Below are 20893 nucleotides of genomic sequence, written 5' to 3' on the forward strand. Positions count from 1 at the left end.
CTGAGAACCGCTAAAGGCATGGCCTGGTTTGCTGTCATTTCTGGCCCTTTCTTAAGTACTGCACAAAGCTGAGCACACAGGATCTCAGGATGGACCAAGGCTGATGCTGTTTCCTAGGTTACTTGGGAACTCATCGAAGGTAGGAGGCTCAGAGTGGGCCTGGAAGACAGTCTGCCACCTTGTATGCCCATGCTCCACCAAGATGCATGGCAAATACAAAATAGTCACACACGCAGGAGGAAGCCAGATCACACGACAAGACACCACGGGTAGGCTGACCCAGCTGCCAAACTGCAGACATTGCAGTCCAACCTCACATGGGGGAGGGGTGTCAGTCTCAAACAGCAAACCTGTGGGCACCATCCTCCAGGTTCCTGGCATGAAAGCTTTGACTGTTCCAAGGGAAGCAAGTTGGAAACTGAGTCATGAGGCATCTCCTTGGGAATTAGGAAGGAAGGCAACTTCTGCATCTGGTCTGGTGGGACCCGAAGAGAGAAACTGACATGTCTGGGGTCACTCAACCATAAAGAGGCAGAAGATCTCTCTCCTCTGGGACACACTTCCTCACAGGAGACCCTGGAGTTGGTGTACCTAGGAGAGACGCTCTCCCTATGACCCTGTGTTTCAGCAGGTGCAGCCAGTTATGCCACCTCTTCAGTGTCATTGCCACTTAGTGTCCAGATCCCCAGAAGATAATACCTTAGGGGCCAGATATTCCACTCCAATTCCTTTTACTGCCTGTAGTTGGGCCACTCCACATCCAGCCATCTTCTTGTCTGGCTTGGGGCCTAGTTGGGAAATCTTTGACCTTGACTTTGAGTCACCTTTCTTACCTACTTTTTTTGAGATGGGGTCTCACTCTGTCACCCAGGTTGGAGGGCAGTGGTGTGATCTTAGCTCACTGCAGCCTTGAACTCCTGTACTCAAGTGATCCTCCTGCCTCAGCCTCCTGAGTAATGGGACTACAGGCATGTGCCACCATGCCATGATAATTTGTTAATTTTTTTTTTTGTAGAAATGGGGTCTCACTATGTGGCTTTGGCTGGTCTCAAACTCCTGGCCTCAAGTGATCCTCCTGCCTCAGCCTCCCAAAATGTTGGGATTGCAGGCATGAGTCACCATGCCTGGCCATCTTTCTTGCTTTTTTTGGGAAAAACCTCTCAGACAATGTCTCCTCCCAGCTTGGCCTCCACTTCCTGGGCTGGATTGCTTTTCATACCCAGTTAAGAGACTTTTCGGGAAGTGTGGCCAGAGCTGGGGTGGTCAGACGTATAGTCCTGGTGCTAACAGCATGGTTTTCCTGAGCTTCCCAAATGAGGTGCATCTCCTTGAGTCAGTACCCTGCATTGCCTGGAGGCCACTTCTGGCTAAGGAAGACTGACCAACGTTGAGGCCCACCTTGCATATTTCTGTCTTGATCTGATCACAGCAAATTGGTGGTCAGAGAGGAACAGGCAGCTGGTGATGTTCACCCAAGCTCAGACCCAGACTGACATAGAAGTGCTAGGTTGAGTTTGGGAGTCTACTATTGCCAACCCCAGCCAATGGGTGGGAAACGCATCCCCAGGGCCCTTTGTTGGTGATGTATGAGCTTCAGGCCAGGGAGCTTGGATTCCATTTCTTAGTGTTGTATGGACACAGCTCTCTGAACCTCAACTGCCTGTTCTGGACCTCCAGAGAGCCTCAGCTCCCTATTTCCACAGGACTTTTCACTCACGGTGCCCTGCCATCCTTAAGCAGGATCTATAAGCATACTTAAAGGAGACAGTGGGGAAACTGAGTCATAGAGGCACTGAGCAGTTTAATGAAGACCATACTGGGTCTATGAAAAAGGGAAGGGGGAGCAGAACCCAGTTCACTGTGTAAGCTCTGCCCTCCCCAGACAAGGGGCAGTGGGAGGAGGCCCCTACCTCATGCTCCCGCCTCTACTGTACAGGGCTCCCTCCTTCCAGCCATCCTAGCAACGCTCAGTGGGCTCGTCGCCATGACGCCGGCCTGTGGAGGAAGGTGGGGAAAGGACGAACAGAGGACCCCTGTGGTAGAAGCTGCCTTGGAACTGAGAAACATCACTAGAACTCATCAAGTCCTCCCCACACCTGGTGCAGATAAACTGAGGTCTGAAGAGGGGAGACAACCTGCCCAAAGTGAGAAAAGCAGTGAGTAGATGGCCAGAATTAGAACTGGCTTTCAGTTCATGGTTTCTGTGAAGCAATGCAGGGAGAAGACAGCTGGGGGGGCAAGTGGCTGCCTTTCTTTACAGGCTTTTAGGGACCAGACCTTCTCAGTCTAGATAGACAGACTTCCCCCTCCCAGGACATCCCCAGAAACCACAGCATTCTGGGGGCTCTCAGAGACAGCAGGAGACCACCACCCCAGAATGAGGATAGCCATTCTTGGTGTGGGTGGGACTCTCCCCTCCCCAAGGACATGATGGCCTCTCCTTCCGGGCCCCGGGCCACCTTCAACTCCCCTCCCCTTGCTGACAATGTCCTAGCTGTCCACAGGGAGCCCCAAGCAGCCTCATCTTCCCTGTGTGCCATGGCCCCACGAGGTCAGCATGTTCACTGTCCCCTTCAAACAGATAAGAAAACCAAGACTTGGGCAAGGAGGGCCTGCCAGTCCCTCAGTAAGTCATGGCAAACCCAGGACTTAGATCCAGCCCTGCTGAATCTGAGCCCAGGTTCCTTCCACTCTCCCTTGCCCCAGCCGCTCTCCTGGCAGGTGCTGTGTGTGAAAGGGACTGCCTGCCTGACTCTGGAGCACCTGGTGGGGGTGGGCAGTCAGAGGGGCCCAGATGCCTGCACCTGAGGCCCAGACAAGAAGCCCTGTGGGGAGCTCCCTGAGGGTTACTGAGATGGGGCTCCTCCTTTAGTCCTTCTCCAGGGATCCAGGCTCTGCTGTGGCATTGGTGGTAGGGAGTGCACAGGGAAGGATGCTGGGACCTCTGACTTAATGAGCAGGAGGTAGGAGAGGAAATGGCCAGAGTATTCTGGTCCTGCACCATAGGGCTACGGACAAACAGCCGGTGTCTCTAAAGCCAGCAGAATTGAGGCCAACATCTTAGGCCTCCATGATCTGGCTACTGCTTCCCTCCCTCCTCCTCCACTTCTGCTCCCACCCTCCCTTCCATCTGACACATCGTTAGCTCAATTTTTCAAGGTACTGTTCAACAAGACTTTCTCCATGAAGTCTTCCAAACGTACTCTCCCTTCCTCTTGGACTAATTCCCTTCCATGTGCTCTGACTGTCTTCACTGCGCTATTTTACTTGAGAGCATATATTAAAAAGTTCTCTTTGAGGGTCTGCCTGTCACTGTTTCTAGAACAGGAGCTCCTGGAAGGCAGGCTCAGGTCTTATGCATCTTTGAAAACCTTGTCTCTAGGCTCCTCAACGCTTTCTGGGGGAAAGGGTGAAATACAACCTCAATAAGGGGTGAGCCTGAGCAAGATGATTAGGTGGCTGGAGGATTCCTGGGGAGAGCAGGAGACAGGAAAGATCAAGATGCATGCAGAGGTGGGTAGAAGCTAGAGCAGAAGCCAGGAGTTTCCGGAGCCAGCAGAGGCCTATCAGGGCCCAGACTTGCTGTAGGACTCTGGGCAACTGTGTTGCCCTCTCCTGGGCAGTCATTTCCTACCCTTAGGGGAGGGGAGGGCTGGACTCAGCGTATAGAGGGCTCTGCAGCCGGGCAGCTCTGGGGTGTCAGGATGGCCACAAGGGCATCCACTTCTGCTTTATTTCTCTTCCTTCCTTCTTCTCTTAACTAAACCTCTGTGATGGCTGTGCCTGCCCCGCCTTCCCTCTCTCCCAGCAGGGAAGTTGTTCTCACACATGGAGTAACTTATGGGCCTTGGAGAATGGAATAGAGTCAGGGCAGGATCAGGTCTCACTGGTGTCTGAGAATGCAGACCTAAGTTTCCGGATTTACAGCTTCTACTTCTTCAACCCAGAGGGCAGGGTCTATCTGAGGTCCTCCTGAGGCTTGCACTCCTGCACTGTGCCTGTCCTCAACAAATGTGGCATCCCAACTGCTCTAAGACCTTTAAAGTTTACCCCCACTCCCTCCAGAAAGCCTCCCAGGAATGTCCCAGTGTCCACCAAACCCCTCTTCCTGATCTCTGACTTGATTTGCACAAGCCTGGTTGATAAGCAGCCTGGAGCTTCCTGAGGGCAGGTCTCAGCCTTTCTTATCACCTCTGGCCCTGAGGGCTGAAGAAGGGATTAAGCAGGCAGACCCAATGGGAGAGACTCCTCTGGCTGGAGACCACTCAGCTTATGTGTTTCCATTGTAACACAACCAGTGTTTCAGCATGTCTCTAGAATGGGGTTCTGGGAAGTGGGGACCCCTAACCTCCCCATGTGACTAGGTTAGATGGGATGTCCCTTCTTCCCCTGTCCTGGCAGATGCCTCAGTAGAGATGACCCCAACCGTTCCCAGTAGGACATTGTGGAGCCTGAGGTCAAGGAGGCTGAGGCTGAGCCAAGCTGCACTTAGTGGTTCCACAGAAGGAAAATGGACCATGGCCAGGAGGGAGGTGGCAGGACCCTCCTTTGCAGCCAAAAGGACCACAGGGACAGGCAAGATGAGGTGCAGGAGGAGGGCAGATAGAGTGAGGGATGTGAGCGGGGAGATGGTGGGTTTGGAGATGGAGCTGGGGGACGGAGAAAGCAGTAAGGAGAGATGGAGAAGGAGAAAGAGAGAGAGATAGAAAAAAAAAAGAGAAACTGAGAAGGACATAGAAACATACACACAGAAACAGAACCACACATAGAGAAAAACAGAAACAGACAACGAGAGAGACACAGAGACAGAGATGTGCACAGAGATGGGCTCAGAGAAGTCCATGTGGAATGGGGAGAGGTGGGAGGAAAATGGAATATAAGTGCCCCACTTCTGGCCAAACCACTTCCATGCTAATCCACCTCCTTTCTGCCTACAGATAGGGAGACTGAGGCCCACAAAAGGGATAGGACTTGCCGCGATTAAATTGCATATGGACATTTAGGATTGTTTCTAGCCACCCAGGATTTGAACCTGGGCTCGGGGAATCCTGGGGGAAGACCGAGGCTACCTGCCCACCTACAGCTAAAATGCCAGATCCTTACTTCCCAGGCTCCCTTGTAGCCAGAGCTTTGGCCTGGGACCTGGGGCTCCACATACTCCCCCAACCATCAGATGCACCTACGTGAGGGAATTAGTGAACTGGGGCCCTAGATGGAGACAGGGAGAAAGCCTCTCCAGAGATAACTGCAGGAAGCTTAAGACTCCACGTCGGCCAGGTGCAGCAGCTCACGCCTATTCTCCTAGCACTTTGGGAGCCAGAGACAGGAGGATCGCTTGAGTCCAGGAGTTGAAGACCAGCTCTGGCAAAATGGCAAGATCCCACCTCTACAAAAAATTTAAAAATTAGCCAGGTGTGGTGGCATGTGCCTGTAGTCTCAGCTACTTGGGAGGCTGAGGCAGGAGGATCGCCTGGGCACAGGAGTTTGAGATTGCAGTGATCCTTGATCATGCCACTGGACCCCAGCCTGGGTAGTAGATTGAGAGCTTGTCTCAAAAAAAAAAAAAAAAAAAAAAGACTCTAGAGTAGTGGTGCCAGTGGTGCCAGTGGTGCCAGTGGTGGTAGCAGGGCTGTGTCCACCTAGTGGCCAGGGCTGGTGGTGTTGTCAGGGCCTTTCAGGGAGAGGGAGGTCCCCTCACTGGGCCAGCTCTGCCCTGTGTTCTTGGCTTGGGGCCCCAAATCTGGTTCTCTAGCCCACTCAGTGATTCCATAAGCTCTCCAATAAATTTTTTTAAAACTTCTTCTCTGCTTAACCTAGCAGAGTTGCTTCTTGAGAGGCAGCAGAACCTGGGTTTGAATCCTTGTTCTGTTATAAGTGACTTAATTGCTCCACACCTCAGTTTCCCCAGGTGTAAAATGAGGATAATGCTATGTCTCTGTCACTGGATGGTGCAAGGATTAAATAAGTTAAACCACAGTACAAACACATGGAAGCTCAGCCACTGAAGTGCCAGCACAGGTTGTGTAGAGAACACCCAAGGAGACTCGTGTGCTTAACTTGGCTCTGCCACTGACTAGCATGTGTGGCCATGCACTAGACCCTTCCCTTCCCTTGGCCCTGTTGCATCTGGAAATAGCTCTGGGTAAGATGGCTCAAGGCTCTGACCTAGCCTCCCAAACTCACACACTGTAGCTATTTGCTAACCCCACATCCTGAGAACTTCTAAATGCCTTATCTCCACTCTTGGTGCTCTCTTGAGCTTTTCCCAACCCAGCTGGCTGCTTTCTGGATCTGCTCAGGTGTCCCTCCAGCTCCTCAAAGCCAACACATTCCCAACTGTGCTCAGCTGTTTCTTGTGTGCCCAACGCTTTACCTTGCCGTTTCTCACCATATCTTGTCAATTTCAAATGCCCAAGGTTGCTGGCATCTTCATCCTCATTTGCTCCCACAACCTATAGTCTACCTGGCTCTGTGCAGAAGTCCCCTTACCTCTCCTTTCCCTCCAGAGGACAATGTGCTCCCAAAGCTGAGCTCCCCTGCTCCCAAGCTCACCCAGGCTCTCTCTCCAGATGGTGAAGCCCTGTAGAATGGCCTGCATCACCTGACCTCCATGCTCCTCCCCAGCCTCATTGTTTCTCCTACTCCCTGTTCTCTATACAACACTCACTCCTCCCAAGGCACAAAGCCCGGCCTCTCTCCATGCTTTGCCCAGTCACCTCAGCCTAGAGGGCCTCTCCTGTGCCTATTACACACTCACCTGCTAAAACCCAAACTGTCCCCCGAAGCCCAGCTCAGAGGGCTAAGTCCTCCCTGATCCTCCAGGCCGGAGGTATGAGTCTTCTTTCCAAATCTCTAAGCTCTCCTCACAAACCGAATGCCTCTTATGGAGGCAGTACTGCTCCATGGTTAATAGTGAGGGCTGTGGATTCACCTGCCTGCACTGGTGCATAGGAGCTGATTAGGACTTTGAACAAGTTACTTCATGTGTCTGAGACTCAGTGTTCTTGTCTGCAATATGGGCATAAAAGCAGTATGTATCTCAGAGGGAGTGTGGGTGAGTGGGATTATGGATGCCTGAGATATGGATACAAAGCTCTCTCAGTAGCAGCTGGCACCTGGAAAATGATCAACACTTGATAGCTTTGTGGCAGATTCTCTGTGCTCAGCTGAGTTGAAAAATTGCGGAGACTAATATCTAAACTGCTATCCCCACCCGGGCGATTCCTGCTCTCTTAGGAATGAGGCTTCAGTGGGGGTTTGGCTATAGCATAACAAAATTGGGGCAGGAAGTGGAGCCTGAACGCTCCTGTTCTTCCCTTAGGCTTCTCATGGAGTTTTCTCTGTCATTCTTTTTAAAGGAAGGATCCCATGGAAAAGGCAAACAGAGAAGAAGGAAGCAGCACTGATGTGAAGAAAGGGGAGGAGGGAAATCAATCATGCATTTCCACAGCCATTAGCAGCCTTTGCTCTTCCCACCTAGGCTGACCTCATAGGTGCTGGTTAATGGTAAGTGATCCCCACCCTCCACCAGCTCCTCTCATTCTCCAGCAGTTGCAGTGCCAGGAGCACTTTGGTCTAAATGAAGAAAATTGTTCATTAGATACCAGGGGCTAATTGGCCCTACTTTTACCAGCCTGGGTGGTGCGCAAACATTTTATCAGCTTCTCATTAGACTTAATTGATATGAATGGCCTGATATGTGCTGTCTGCAGCACCTTTGGGAAGTCTTCCCTATCACCCACCCCCACCCCAATTCCACAGACCTTGTGCTTCCCCCCTAATCAGGGCATTCATCATTCTGTTCTTTTTGTCTGTCGCAATTGTGAGTGAGTCTCAATACAGTGCCTGTGCAGTGGCTGGCACATAGTGGGTGTTCCACAAATTGACTGAATATTACTGTACTCAGTTCAGCTATGAAGAAGAGACCCAGGCCCTGCCCTGGGAAAGGGGGGCCTCCAGGCTGGTTGGGGAGAACAAGGCATAGCCCAGGCTGGGGTAAGAACCAAAGCAGAGCTCCCTGAGGTTCACAGGCTGTGGGCTAAGATGCTCCATCACCCCACTTTACCCTGGATGGCCCTTAATCTCCGGGCCCAGTCTGAATCAGGCACGCTGATCTCCATTGCCCCACCGCACACAGCTCATGGAATCCTAAAAATACAGTTTTATAAGGTCAGGAATAGGAAGGTACAGGGAAATCATTCCTTCTGCTTGCACACCTCCTAGCTTGAGGACCTTACTTCCTTCCAGGGAGATCTGTTTTAATCATGGATAGGAAGCATGTGGTCCCTGGGCCCACCAGAGCCCTCAGCTGGTGCAGCCAAGGGAATGCAGCTTGGCATCAGGTGCAGGTGCATCTCTTGCCTTCTAACCATCCCTCATGGCAAAGCCCTCAGCCTCAGCTTCTGAAAGCTTTTGTGTGTGTGTGTGTGTGTGTGTGTGTGTGTGTGTGTGTGTGTATGGGAGGTGGAGGTGGAGCTGGGCCACCACTCAGACACAGACACTCTGAGATGGCTTCTAAGGATGTTTCCAGGATGAGAGGCTTCAGACAAACAATCCAGATAGGGTCTCAGCGTGCTTGACAACTGGGGTCCGGCTGGAGATGTGAGGGGGCTTATAGGTGGGGCAGTGATTTCTGCCCCCACAGCCTCCTGCAGACCACATGCCTGGCTCCCATCCCATTGTTCCACAGGGCACAGACAGGCACCTACAGACATGCACACACCCAGAACCCACACTGAACGACCCCACCTGCAGGCTGTGTAACTCCAGCAACCTCTGCTGCCCTTTCCCCCAGAGCCTCAAGCCAGTCCGTGACTTGCCAGGAGGAAGGTAGCACAGGTTGTTCTCCTTGAGAGGTGGTGTTGGCGGTGGGGTGGGGTAGGGGTGGGGGCTGATTCAGACAACAGTCATCATGGGGGCGCAGGAATAATGCTGCCCACAGCCCCTGACTCAGCCCAGCAGGTCAGTCCTGGGACCTCGGATTAGGGAAGATGCAACACCCCGCACCCTCTGGCTTAGCATAACCTACGCCTGCATGTCCTTCCCACAAAATATGCGCTCGCCTCAGCCCTCCTGCCTCCTGCCCTCCTCCTCTCCACTCTGGTAGTAGGATCTGGTCACTGCACTCACTCTGGGGGATTTGGGACTTAGCATATCCGCCCTCCTGGGACAGGTCCCCGTCCTGGGCAGGGGAAGCATTATCTAAACAATGAAGCCCTAATGGGGAACTTCAGGCAACGGGAACCTACAATGAGGGAGGGAGGTTTACACTCAAAGAGGAGGAAGTATTTCCTTCTCCCCTTTTTGGGCTGTCACCGCATGGAGCACGGGAATTGTGGGCAAATCACTGGCTTACTGAGGTTAGACGCTGTATTGGGGGTAGAAGCAGAAGGCGCGCCCCCAACATTGTAAGGGGTCCTTAACGCCAGCGGTCTGCGGTACCACGGCCCTCAGCTGCTTTGTGCCGCTGGGTCCGGAATCCTCTTTACTCCCTAAATCGCCTTCACTGGAGGCCGGTATAGAGCAGGTAGCGAGAGCCGGGGGCACTCACGGGTCGTGTTGTACTTGACGCCGTTGAAGTACTCGGGGCACGGCCTCTCCACGAGGGCTCCGGCAGCGCTGCGGGGCCAGCACGTTCCGATCTGGTCCAAGGTCGTGTTGCAGTAAGAGTAGGGACCTGGCGGCGCGAGAGAGCGCAGTAGGGCTCAGAGGGGCCCCCTGGGACGCGGGGCTCTCGGAGCGCGGGGTCAGGGGCGCATCCAGCGCGCAAGAGAAGGAGCCCGCGCAGCCTCCGACCTCTCGCCTCCCGCCTACCCTCGGGGTCCAGGGGTGGCCCCCAGCCGTCCAAGAGCAGCTCTTCGGCCAGCGCCAGGCTGCAGTTAACCTCCAGCAGGCTGTGGAGCAGTGCGGCGTCCATCGCGCCCCGCAGCCGCGTGCGGAGAGGGAGTGGGAGTGCGCGCTCGGCGTGGCTGCGAGGGAGTGGCCGCGAGAGTGAGCGGCAGAGAGGGCTCGGGGTCCTGGCCCCCGCCAGCCCAGCCCCGGTCTCCCGGGCAGCCTCTGGGCGCCGCCTCCGGTCGCCCAGAGCTGTCAAGTGGGGACCTTCCCGGAGAGGAGCTGCGGAGCGCACCCAGCTGCGGGTACAGCCGCTCCGCCGCGGCCAATGGCGGCCCCGGGGGGGCGGGGCCGGGCGGCTCCTCTCGGAGGGGCTCGGACTCCAGCCCCCGGGCCCCCCACTCTGCCCAGAGTACGGCTTCGCAGTTCCCGTCTCTCTTCCACTCGCGGCGTCCAGAGGAGGGCTGTGGGCTGGAGAGCGTGGGCCTGGGGTGACGGAATGCCCTGTGCGGGGATCGCAGGCCCCAGAGCTGCAGGGGGCAGCAAAGCGCTCCCACCTGTCCGCCTGCCAGAGGAGAACACTGCAGCTCTCCTAACTGAGGGACAGCCGCGACCCAAAGTTCGAAAGCTCTCCGCCTGAGCTTCCCCTCCCTGAGCGAGGACATTGGAGGGAGGCAGGGACCGAGAGGCCATGGGCAGATCTGCACCCTCCAAAAGCCTCTATAGCCTCCTGGAAGGAAATGGATTGGGGAGGCCTGGAGGGAAGCAGGGAGACACCCAAGAGTCTAATGAGATCAAGTGGCCTGAGTAGGTTGAAGACCTTGGATCAGGCTGTGGAAGCTGGAATGGAGAGAGATTTCCGAGGGGCAGCCAGACCTGGTGAGGAGGAACTGGAGTGGGTGGCTGGTTTTAAGCAGGAGCCCGGAAGCAGGGATAACATTGGGTCTCCAGCTTGAGTGACCGGGTGGCCATTTAATCAGATGGAGTAAGTCTAGGGGAGAAATTGGCTGAAATTATCTGGAAGGCTTTATACACCCGGGTGTTGGTGCCCTGGGCACCAGAAAGAAAGTGAGAATGTGTCTCTCTTCCTCAAGGCTTGGGCAGGGCCTCACCTGACCCTGGTTTCCACACCAGTAGCCGGCAGGGGCGGGGAGAATTAGGCCCCACAGCAGGTGTGGAGGAGCTGAAAACTTTCCCAGGGAACTTGCTCAGGTCCCCCAACCCCAGACTGCCTCCTTGGGGATCTGCTGTGGCTGCACCCTCAGAGTGCCCAGGGCAGGCCTGCTGTGTCTGCCTGCTGAGTGGGGCATCCGGCTCGGGCAGCAGGGCCTGGAGTAAGGCATGCTTCCACTCAGGCTGCGTTTTGGTCCAGGTTCTGATTCTGCTCTCTCTGCCATGGTACCCCAGGCAGGACTCTTGCCCTCTCTTCTGGGGCTTTCTCCATCAGTGAAATCTTCCCCGAGGCCCCTCTCAGCTCTGAGACTCTCTGGTTCTGAGTTATGAGATGGAGAGACTGGGGAATACATACATATGTGTTGTGTGTTTCTATCTTTAGAGGGCAGGGAGAGCTGGAACCCAGTCTCAGGAATGAGTTCTGTTCCCCTGCCATCCTCCACATAAACCTAAACTGCTAGGAGAGGCTGAATCCACCATGAACCAGCACCATGCCCTGGGCAAAGAGAGGCGAAGTGGCAGGCAGGCTGCTTTTGTGTGCTCTGCTCTCACCAGCCTCCATATTAATGGTTCTGTCACTGCCCAGGCAGAGCGAGTGAGGCCACACTAAGACCAGGGCTGAGCCCTGGAATCTCTCCAGGGCCTGCTGACTGGCAGGTACAAGGTGCTGAGCACTCAGCCAGGTCTATCCTCTGCCTCCTGAATGGACAGTGAGAGCTCATGCTCAGCTCTGGGCAACTGCAGAGGTAGAATTTCCTTGGTCTTCATATCATCCAGTGCTAGGAGCAGGGGAGGACCTCGGCAGAGTCCTACCCTCTGTTCCTAGACTGAGCCCTGTTAACCCAAGATCCACACAGGCCAGAGTATGGCTGGCCAGGTGAGCCCATGTATTCACAGGGAAATAGTGTCCCTCATATACAGGGGACGGCCCTTTACACAGCACAGTGCAGCACAGAGGAAGGGAGAAATCCTAAGCCAAGCTTAAGTTATTAACCTTGTTTGTTACTGGAGCCACCACCTGGGTATTGCCTAAAGTGTACCACCTTCTGAGATGCAGCTATGTCCAGAGGTGGTGTGCTCCCAATGACCAGAGGCCAGGGACTTCTCATCTCATGCAGATTTCTGCAGAACAGAGGGTTGGCCTGAGTGAACTGGATCACTCTTAACTGGGAAAGCTCATAACAGATGGTTGGCCTGGGTGGACTGGATCACTCTTAACTGGGAGACCGCACATACCAAAGATTCCTCTGGGAAGTAACCATTTCAGTGGCAGAGTCAAAGGCTGTTCTGCATCCTGAATGAGCAGTTGGGGTCTGAGCACAGACCCAAGGTCCCCTGGATGTGGGGCCATTACTTCATGGATATTATTATAGGCATAGTTGTCATTCCAGATGTGACACAGGGAAAACTAGAAAAGGTAGCAGTTTGGGAACAAATTGATTTTACAGCTCACTTTAGTGTCTGCAAATAGGTAAATGAGGAGGAAATTGGGAAGAGCCCCAAACTTCCCTCAATTTTACTAAATCCAAGTACAAACAAACAAAGACAGGGGCCTTTTTGCTAACTAAAGAAGCAGAGGTAGATTAGAGGCTTTGGGATAGTGATGGATTCCCTGGGCTGCAGGCCAGCCCCATCCCAGCTGGAGGCCAGGCATTGGGGATAAGTATTTGGAACAGTTTGCGTCTCCCCAAGCTGCTGGGGACATGTTGGCAAATAGGTTCAGGGAAGTGTGACAGGTGCTCGGGAAGACCCCTGTGTACCATAAGCAGCAGGGTAAGGCAGGTGCCTCTGGTGCCCTGTATCCCATCCCATGACCCACCTCTGATGTCAGCTGTAGCGGCAGTGGACAGTTCCAGGCCAGCTCAGACACACTTGCAAAGCCTACTACATGGCATCAAACAGGCATGTAGGCACAACAGAATCGCACACAGAACCACAGTTATGCATCTTCACCATAAACACACATTCTCTCTCTCATTCATCCCCTACCACTCAAATGTCAACTGGAAAACAGGATTTAAAGGCACAGGATGCATCTTTGCTTCTCTAAGGGACTGTCCTTGGTTAGACTTGCATAGACAGGGAGTCTATTCAGGCACAGCTGGAACAGTCATGGTGTTTCCTGGGAATTACGATGGGGTTGCTGAGGGCGCAGGGGTTCCAGAGGGGCCTGAAGGTGCCTCACTCTTGCCCTGTAGCGCTGGAGACAGGGGTCCCAGGCCAGGCACCCCCTCCTCACCCTATCCTACTCCACTGCAGGACAGAGGAAGTGGCCTGGTGTCTTCATGTCAAACCATGGGACTAAGCTGTGGGGACAGAAAGGATCCTCAGTGACATCCAATCCCACATTCTTGTTTTACAAATGGACAATAGGATTCCCAGACAAGGAAAAGAGGTTTCCCTCCCCTGCTTCTCCCAGGCCGTCTCATCTCTGCAGCAGCCCAAATGGGCTCCCTGTCTCCTCATGGCAGATGAAACGATGTTTTATAATTATGATCCTGTCACTCTGCCTCATAGGAGTTCCCCCACCCCATTGCCCTTGAGATGGAGACCACCTCTTTGGTATTGCAAAGAAGGTCCTTCATGATCATCTATCCCTCATCCTCACCCTCCTGCTTGATTTGAAAGGCCCTCCAGAACAATGTGTCATTCCTGGGAACCATCTTTGGTATTGCAAAGAAGGTTCTTCATGATCATTGTTCCCCATCCTCACCCTCCTGCTTCATTTGAAAGTCCCTCCAGAACAATATGTCACTACCAGGAACCATTCGCTATCTCTGCTCCTTGTTTGTGTTCCTGTACTGGAAATGGCCTTACAGCTCCACACTCATCCTTCAGACATGCAGCTCTTTGGTGACCCCATCTGCTGGGTGCTGGCCTATGTCACATCCAAGTTGCTTTTTATTCATTGTCTCATCTACCAGCCCATGCCTCCCCAAGGGCAGGGCTGGTCCTGTTCACTAACCCATCCACAGCACCCATTGGAATGCTCTAGGCTTCAGCCCAGTGAATCACTAAGAAAGAACAGATACCTTGGCAGAAGAGCTGAGGAAAGCCCAGGACCCTGTCTTTGGGCCACGGCTCTCTTCCCATTTGACCAACCCCGGTGTATGTGTGTGTGTTGCACTGAGGAATTATTTCTTTTTTTTTTTTGAGACAAAGTCTCGCTCTATCACCCAGGCTGGAGTGCAGTGGCCAGATCTCAGCTCACTGCAAGCTCTGCCTCTCAGGTTTATGCCATTCTGCCTCAGCCTCCGAGTAGCTGGGACTCCAGGCGCCTGCCACCTTGCCCGGCTAGTTTTTTTTTTTTTTTTTTTTTGTATTTTTCAGTAGAGACGGGGTTTCGCCGTGTTAGCCAGGATGGTCTCGATCTCCTGACCTCGTGATCCGCCCGTCTCGGCCTCCCAAAGTGCTGGGATTACAGGCTTGAGCCACTGCGCCTGGCCTCATTGAGGAATTATTTCAAGGTATCTTTGAATCCATTCGGATTCTTGGCCAAGTGCGGTGGCTGACACCTATAATCTCAGCACTTGGGGAAGCCAAGGAAGGCAGATTGCTTGAGTCCAGGAATTCAAGACCAGCCTGGGCAACACAGTGAGACCCCCATCTCTACAAAAAATAATAAATAAATAAATAGTCCGTTTGGATTTTTATATTGTCTATGGATGGGATAAATAAAATGCCTCATAACATATGCCCTAATATTTTTCAAATATATGTAGATGCCTCTGTGATGAATAAAATAGAAATAATCTATTTGAAGCCCGCCTGAAGTCATAATCGCTCTTGTGATTATGCATGTGTTTCCTTTTTCAGGGGCATACAATTGAATTGATCATAGTTTCATGACCCTTTGTCATTATTAGCCCATGCATTAGCCCATGCATGGCTTAACTTTATTTTTTAGTCTTTATTTTATTTAGTCTTTTTATTGTATGTAGTAGACAATATAATAAACCTACCACCCAACTGGAAACTACATCATTACTAGTCACTTACATATTTATTTCTATTCTCCTTCCCCAGAGGAAACATTCCCTTGACTATTGCATTTGTCATTCTCTGGCTCATTTTTTTTTTTTTTCAGTTTTCTCACAGGTATGTACATCTAAAAGACATAGTGTTTGGTTTTACTTGGTTTTGACCTCTGTGTTAGTCATGATGTATTTCCTCAAAGAGTGGACACTAAAAAGAAGGTCATTATCATGTGGGGACTTGAGAAATGATTCCTGAAGCTCGAGGGGCTCCCTAACAGCCTCTACATCCACCATCCGGTCATGGTTCATATGGGGTAAAGCATCCCCAGAGTGGCTGCTAGGCAGCGTTACCAGCGATGTGGTGGTTGAATATTTAATGACATGGGGAAATGTTCACTCTGAGTTATAAGAGGAAAAAGCAGGTGACGAAACTATGGACACACTATTATCCCATTTAAAAAAAAAAGAAAAGAAAAGAAAAAGAAAATGAAGAAAACAGTTGAACATGAGGCTCTATGGATGCATACATTCTTGAGGGATATGAGGCATTATAAAAATTCTTGGGTTGCGGGAGAACAAGTACTTATTGTCTTCTTTGAGTTACATTTTTTTGTGCCCAATTTTATAGAAATCATGTGGATCCCTTTTGCAAATAGATGAATGCTGTTAGAAGCTGAACAGGCAAGGCTGTATGTTTGGAGAAGCTGGGACCCTATCCACTGCACTCAGAGGAGGGACCATCCCCCAAGGGAGACAGGGAAGGGTCTGTGCCACCTGCTGGAGGGAGAGCAGGGGAAGGCAGGGAGAAGGCTGTGGGTCTGCTGACAAACCCGCGCTGCCTCTGAGGGTGAGGGAAGGCTGGGCCTTCCTGAAGGGAGGGGCCTTCATTTCCTGTCTGGTGCTGGCATGGCCTGTGCTGGGTGTCCATGTGGGCTCTCATTCAGCCTTCACTGTGAGCCTCCGAGGTGGACTTAGACCCATTGCTAAACAGATGAGGAAACTAGCTTCAGATGGTGTTACAGGCTGAACTGTGTTGCTCCAAAATTTATATGTTGAAATCCTAACTCCCAATACCTCAGAATGTGGCCTTGTTTGGATTTAGGGTCTTCGATGAGGTGATTAAAGTAAAGTAAGGTAAGTGGGCTTTAATCCGATAGTACTGGTGTTCTTAGAAGAAGAGGAGATTGGGACACAGACATGCAGAGGAGACAGCATGTGAAGACATAGGGAGAAGAAGACCACCTGCAAGCCAAGAGGAGAGGCCTCGGGAGGAACCAACCCTGCCCACAGCTTGATCTTGGTCTTCCAGTCTCCAGAATGGTGAGGAAATCAGCTTCTGCTCAAGCCCCCAGTCTGCGGTGCTTTGTTCCAGTGGCCCCAGGACAGTAGGACACTAACACAGATGAGTTAGGTGAATTTCCAGGGTCTGGGCGAGGCCGCTGGGTGGAAGAGCTAGGATCCAGACTTAGGTCTACCTGATCCCAACACCTGAGCTCTTGACCGCCCCAGTGGAAGGAGAACAGGCAGCAAGACTTTCTCTTTGATGCCTGGCTTGGGCAGCGCCTGGAGGCTAGGTCCGGGTGCTGGCCAGTACCCTTGTCTCCTCATGCCCTGGCGGTGGCCCCAGGCCCGAGCGAGGGTCACCCCCACTCCCATCCTGTGGATGCAGACCTGGGAAGGCCAGGATACAGGGTGGGACACTGGAGATATCTCTCTGGAACCCAGCAGAATCCAGGGCTCTGTGTAGCTCCGCAGTGGCTGGCCCTGACCCTGTGAATCAGCCACTGGAAACCTCTGAGGGGCCAGAACTCAGGGCCGGGCTGCTGCTTTGCAAGTCCTTACCAGGAAGTGACACCTGTAGCCACAGCAACCAGAGAATATTTAGCACCTTCTGCCAGTCTCCCCGGAGTTGGAAAGCAGCGGGGTCATCCCCTCCTTGAACTCCTGAATGCCAGCCAACTGACTTACCTCGAGGGAGCTGGGAATGGGGAGGGGCCTCCCAGTCAAGCCCTTCATTATCAGGGGCAGGCCTGAGCCTAGAAGGGGGAAGGCGCCTGCCTAAGGGCCCCCAGCAAGGCAGAAATCAAACCAGGACTGGAAGCCAGCACCCCACCCACTATCCAGCTGAGCCTGGGCTGGCCTCAGGAAAGCCTCTTCCTCCCCTAGGGCCCACCCACGTCTCCGGAAGCTGCTGGATGGTGGTGGTGGAGGGTGCCTACCTGAGAGGTTGGTGAGGCTCATGATGGTGTGGCAGTACTGCTCCAGAAGTGCCCACAGGCTCTGGCTCTGCCCAGCTGCCTAGGGGAGAGCAGGGATGAGGGTCAGAGATCAGGCCCAGGCTGGCCATTGACAACGCCTGTCTGTTCCCATCCTATCCTATCACTTATCCCTTACTCCTCTTAGTACAGAGAGGGAGAACAACGAGGAGGGAGATGCCCACAGCCACATGGAGCAGCAGCAGCCTGGCCTGGGCTAGACCCAAGAAAGGCCTCAGAAGTGGCCCAGTGTAACATTGTCTCCTGGGCAGGGGTCTGCTCTGTCCATCCCTCAGCACCCAAGGCTGTCTCCTCCTCAGGCTGGGATGTGTCCCTGTGATGGAGCTCATGTCCTTCTGTCAGCAAAGCCGGGTGAGGGGTGGGTTCCATTAGTTGTTCATTCAACCAACAAATATTTGCAGAACACCTACTGTGTGTCAGGCCCTGGCTGGGGGGACTTGATGGGTGTTCTTCAGGTAGTCCCAGGCCAGGTAGGGATCCTCTAGACTTAGAAAGTGCAGAAGGAAGAGGAGGCAAATGCATGATTTAACTTTGTTTCCCTGTCACACAGGTAAGCAGGCACTTGCAACGAACAGCATTAGGTTAATACATGAGAGAGGTGCCTAACTTGGATTCAGGAAGACAGGGAAGGCTTACTGAAAGAGGTAGCATTTTGGGGCAACCAGAAAGATGAGTAGGGACAAAAGAAGGGACCATAGGGCCAGCTTAGGCACTCACTAGGGAAGAGATGTGATTGTTGCAATAATGGCAGTTCCATCCAAAAGACGGAGAAGTACCCAGGATCCCATCTCCTAAAAAATAATCAGAATGGGTGCTGGATGTGCATGGATAAAGTAGATGTGGGCATGTGCACCCGTGAAGGGACCATATTCCGGTGGGAAAGATGGATAGGATATACAGCTTTACAGCATGTATGATTTACTGAGGAGGGCAGGGATAGCATCACAGAAGAGGTCATGCTAATGTGGGTTTTGAAGGGTGAGTAGGAGCTTGCCAAGCTGATCAGGCCAGGAAGGGCATTCTAGGTAGAGAGCACAGCATGCGCAAAGGCAGAGAGCCGGAAAATGCATGGTGTATGACTGAACGAGAGCAATGCACTCTAAAATTCTAACCCTTGGCCCTATTCCTCCCAAGACCACTCCTTTCTTGCTCTGTGGTCAGCATGTGTGTGTGTGCGTGCACATGTGTGTGTGACTTTTGTGCCTCTCCCAACCCTGACATTCCTGATTCTGGGATTCCAGAAGGCACTGCTCCATCAGTGGGCAGCCCCTTCTCTTCCTGCTGCCTGTCAGATGTACTCCTTCTGGCAGCTGGGTCAATGTTTGCCCCAGGATGTCCCCAGGGGCCAGAGCCCAAAAGCCCTCAAACATCACGTTCTCCACACTGGGCCCAGTCCGTTTCCTGTGCTGGGCCTGGAAGCTGCACGCTCAGCCTCACCACGTCAGCCTGGAGCTTCTAATGAATGATCCCACCTGTGCAGACAGGAGAGTGCTGCCCCCTGCACCCCTCCCGGAAGCCTAGGGTGAGGAAGACACCATTTAGAGGCACTCACTGCACCTATGTTCCGCTAAACTCCCACCCACAATGTGAGGTACTGAGGGAAATGCAGAGGAGCAGGCGTGTGTGTTGTGTGTGTGTCTTGGCACTGTGGGGGCCTCCTGAGCTGTCAGCCAGGAGTTCTGGCCTCTTGGCCTGCAGGACAAACCCTGGGGGCCATGGTCTTGCTGTCTGCATATCAAAGGAGCTGCTGAGAGTTCCTCTGCTCCAGCTTCTCTGGCATCAGGAAGACCTTGCTGACCCACTGCCAGGGGTCAGGGGCGCTGGGGAAGGGAGGGAACACTCCAGACACTGATACCTTCCAGGAAGAATTCTCAGGCCCTGCTTTCGGTTGGGTCTGGGGAGAGTGAGGGTTCTAGGCCTGACCCATCACCCTCTTTATGGCCCCCATCCCCCTTGTTTGAGAACCCTCCCTGGGAGGGTTCCCAGTGAATCCCAGCCTCTGGAGGTCAGGGTATGGGCAACCCAGAAGCATGCAGTGTCCATGGTACGCCCTTAGGCAGACACAGCCATTCCATCTCAGATGTTAGTGCCTTCTCTCAAAGTCCCTGAGCTGTGACATTTGTAGCCCCATCACTGAAGTGATCTCCTGTTTGACTTTACTGGGGGTTCTGACGCCTGCTTTGAACCCATGATAGGGTCAGGGCATCCTCCCCCAGGACTCAGGCAATGTGGCGTTGTCCTTGCCTTGGATTCTGTGGTCTCAGGCTGTGGCCATCTTCTGGCTGAGCAAGCACTTTGTGGGGAGTGGGCACAGGGTTACCATATTCTGCAACTGATGCTTGCTCTTTGGGTCTGAGCAAAATTTAGGGCAGGCATATCAGAAGTAATTTTTGGAATAACCCCAGATCCCGGCTTCATCTGCTATAACTTCTCTGCTGGCCCCCAAAGCTGGCACAGCCAAAGATACTCATTCTCTTCAAGGGGCTTGTTTGGGTGGATTTGACTCAGTCCCAAGTTGTAATATACCCTGCAGGTGTCAATTCTGGGCAGAGCCCCTGGTGGTGGTGGTGATGGGTGGACAGGGAGGAAGAGGAAAGGGAGGCTGCTGTCCTCAGAAAACACATGGTCCAGGAAAGTCAGGGACAGACATATCTTGGATAATCCCATTCCAAGAACTTGAGAAGAGCTCTCAGAGTGGGTAGAGTGCACACATCCCTGTGTGCAGAGTTCTGGGGATGCTGGGCTTAGCTGTGTGGCTTTGGCAAGCCACTTAAGTTCTCTAAGCCTTGATCTCCTCATCTTTAAAATGGGGATGATACAAATCCCATAGGATTTTGTGTGCATTCAACAAATTACTGTAGGTCAAGAGCCTGGCACGTAGACTGCACATGCTGAATGGTGACTCTTGGCAAGGACTTTAGGAGGGAGCTAGTTCGAGTGATGGGAGGTCGAGTCCCCTCGTGGGGACTCCCAAGGCCCAGCTCAAGCTCTTCCTGCCCAGAAAACCTTCCTGGAAACCTTGTGCTCCTCTTCCCCAGCTCTCCAGTCAGTGTGGGACTCCGTTTGCCCTCAGCAGCCTTCCCTTGGACAATGGGCCCCTGAAGGCATACCCTCCACCTCCCACACTGAGCTCACTCCTCAGCGGCGCTCAGTGAATGCTCATTGAGGAAACCGAAGGCCCTTAGGAGAACTGGGCATTGGAGTAGAATCTAAAAGGATGGAAAGACTTGGGCCATAAGTAGGGCAGACAGCAAGAAGAGGAGAAAGTGACACAGGCAGGAGCTGAGAGAGCAAAGCCTCAGAGGCAGGCAAGTCCAGGGCCCACACAGAAAACTGCAGAATCTGGTTTGGGGGTGCCAAGAGAAGGAGAGGGGAGACAGGCAGGAAGAGGAGGCTTCTTTCATGCGAAGTCAGCACTGACTCTAGTGCTAGACCTGCCTCTAAATGCCCTACAGAAGACAGCGGATTTAATCCTCACAGCAGTCTCTGAGGTAGCTGCAAACAACCCCATTTCACAGATGAGGCTGCTGAGGCCCAGGGAAGAAAAGTCACCCGCCAAAGGTCCAACTTCAGGTAAGGGGCAGAGGCAGGATTCAAGCCCAGACAGTCGGCAGGTTGTGGCTTGGTCAGGTACCC

The 20893-nt window shown here is 53.0% G+C and overlaps 1 protein-coding gene across 2 annotated transcripts in view; it reads right to left on the reverse strand.

The window, feature by feature from the left end:
- Positions 1 to 20893, reverse strand: part of CRHR2 (corticotropin releasing hormone receptor 2) — a 48281-nt gene that overhangs the window by 20140 nt on the left and 7248 nt on the right. Inside the window, exons 2-3 of one of the 2 annotated variants that reach the window (XM_033193437.1) lie at positions 17201 to 17279; positions 9551 to 9676 (exon numbers count right to left, since the gene is read on the reverse strand). In XM_033193437.1, the coding sequence (XP_033049328.1) occupies positions 9551 to 9676; positions 17201 to 17279 (205 nt within the window). Of the gene's footprint in view, positions 1 to 9550; positions 9677 to 9813; positions 9917 to 17200; positions 17280 to 20893 lie in introns of those variants that run through there. The other variant, XM_033193438.1, reaches the window with a different exon arrangement.

This window comes from Trachypithecus francoisi, unplaced genomic scaffold (genome assembly GCF_009764315.1).
Source record: "Trachypithecus francoisi isolate TF-2019V2 unplaced genomic scaffold, Tfra_2.0 Lachesis_group4, whole genome shotgun sequence".
Taxonomy (NCBI): Eukaryota; Metazoa; Chordata; class Mammalia; order Primates; family Cercopithecidae; genus Trachypithecus; species Trachypithecus francoisi.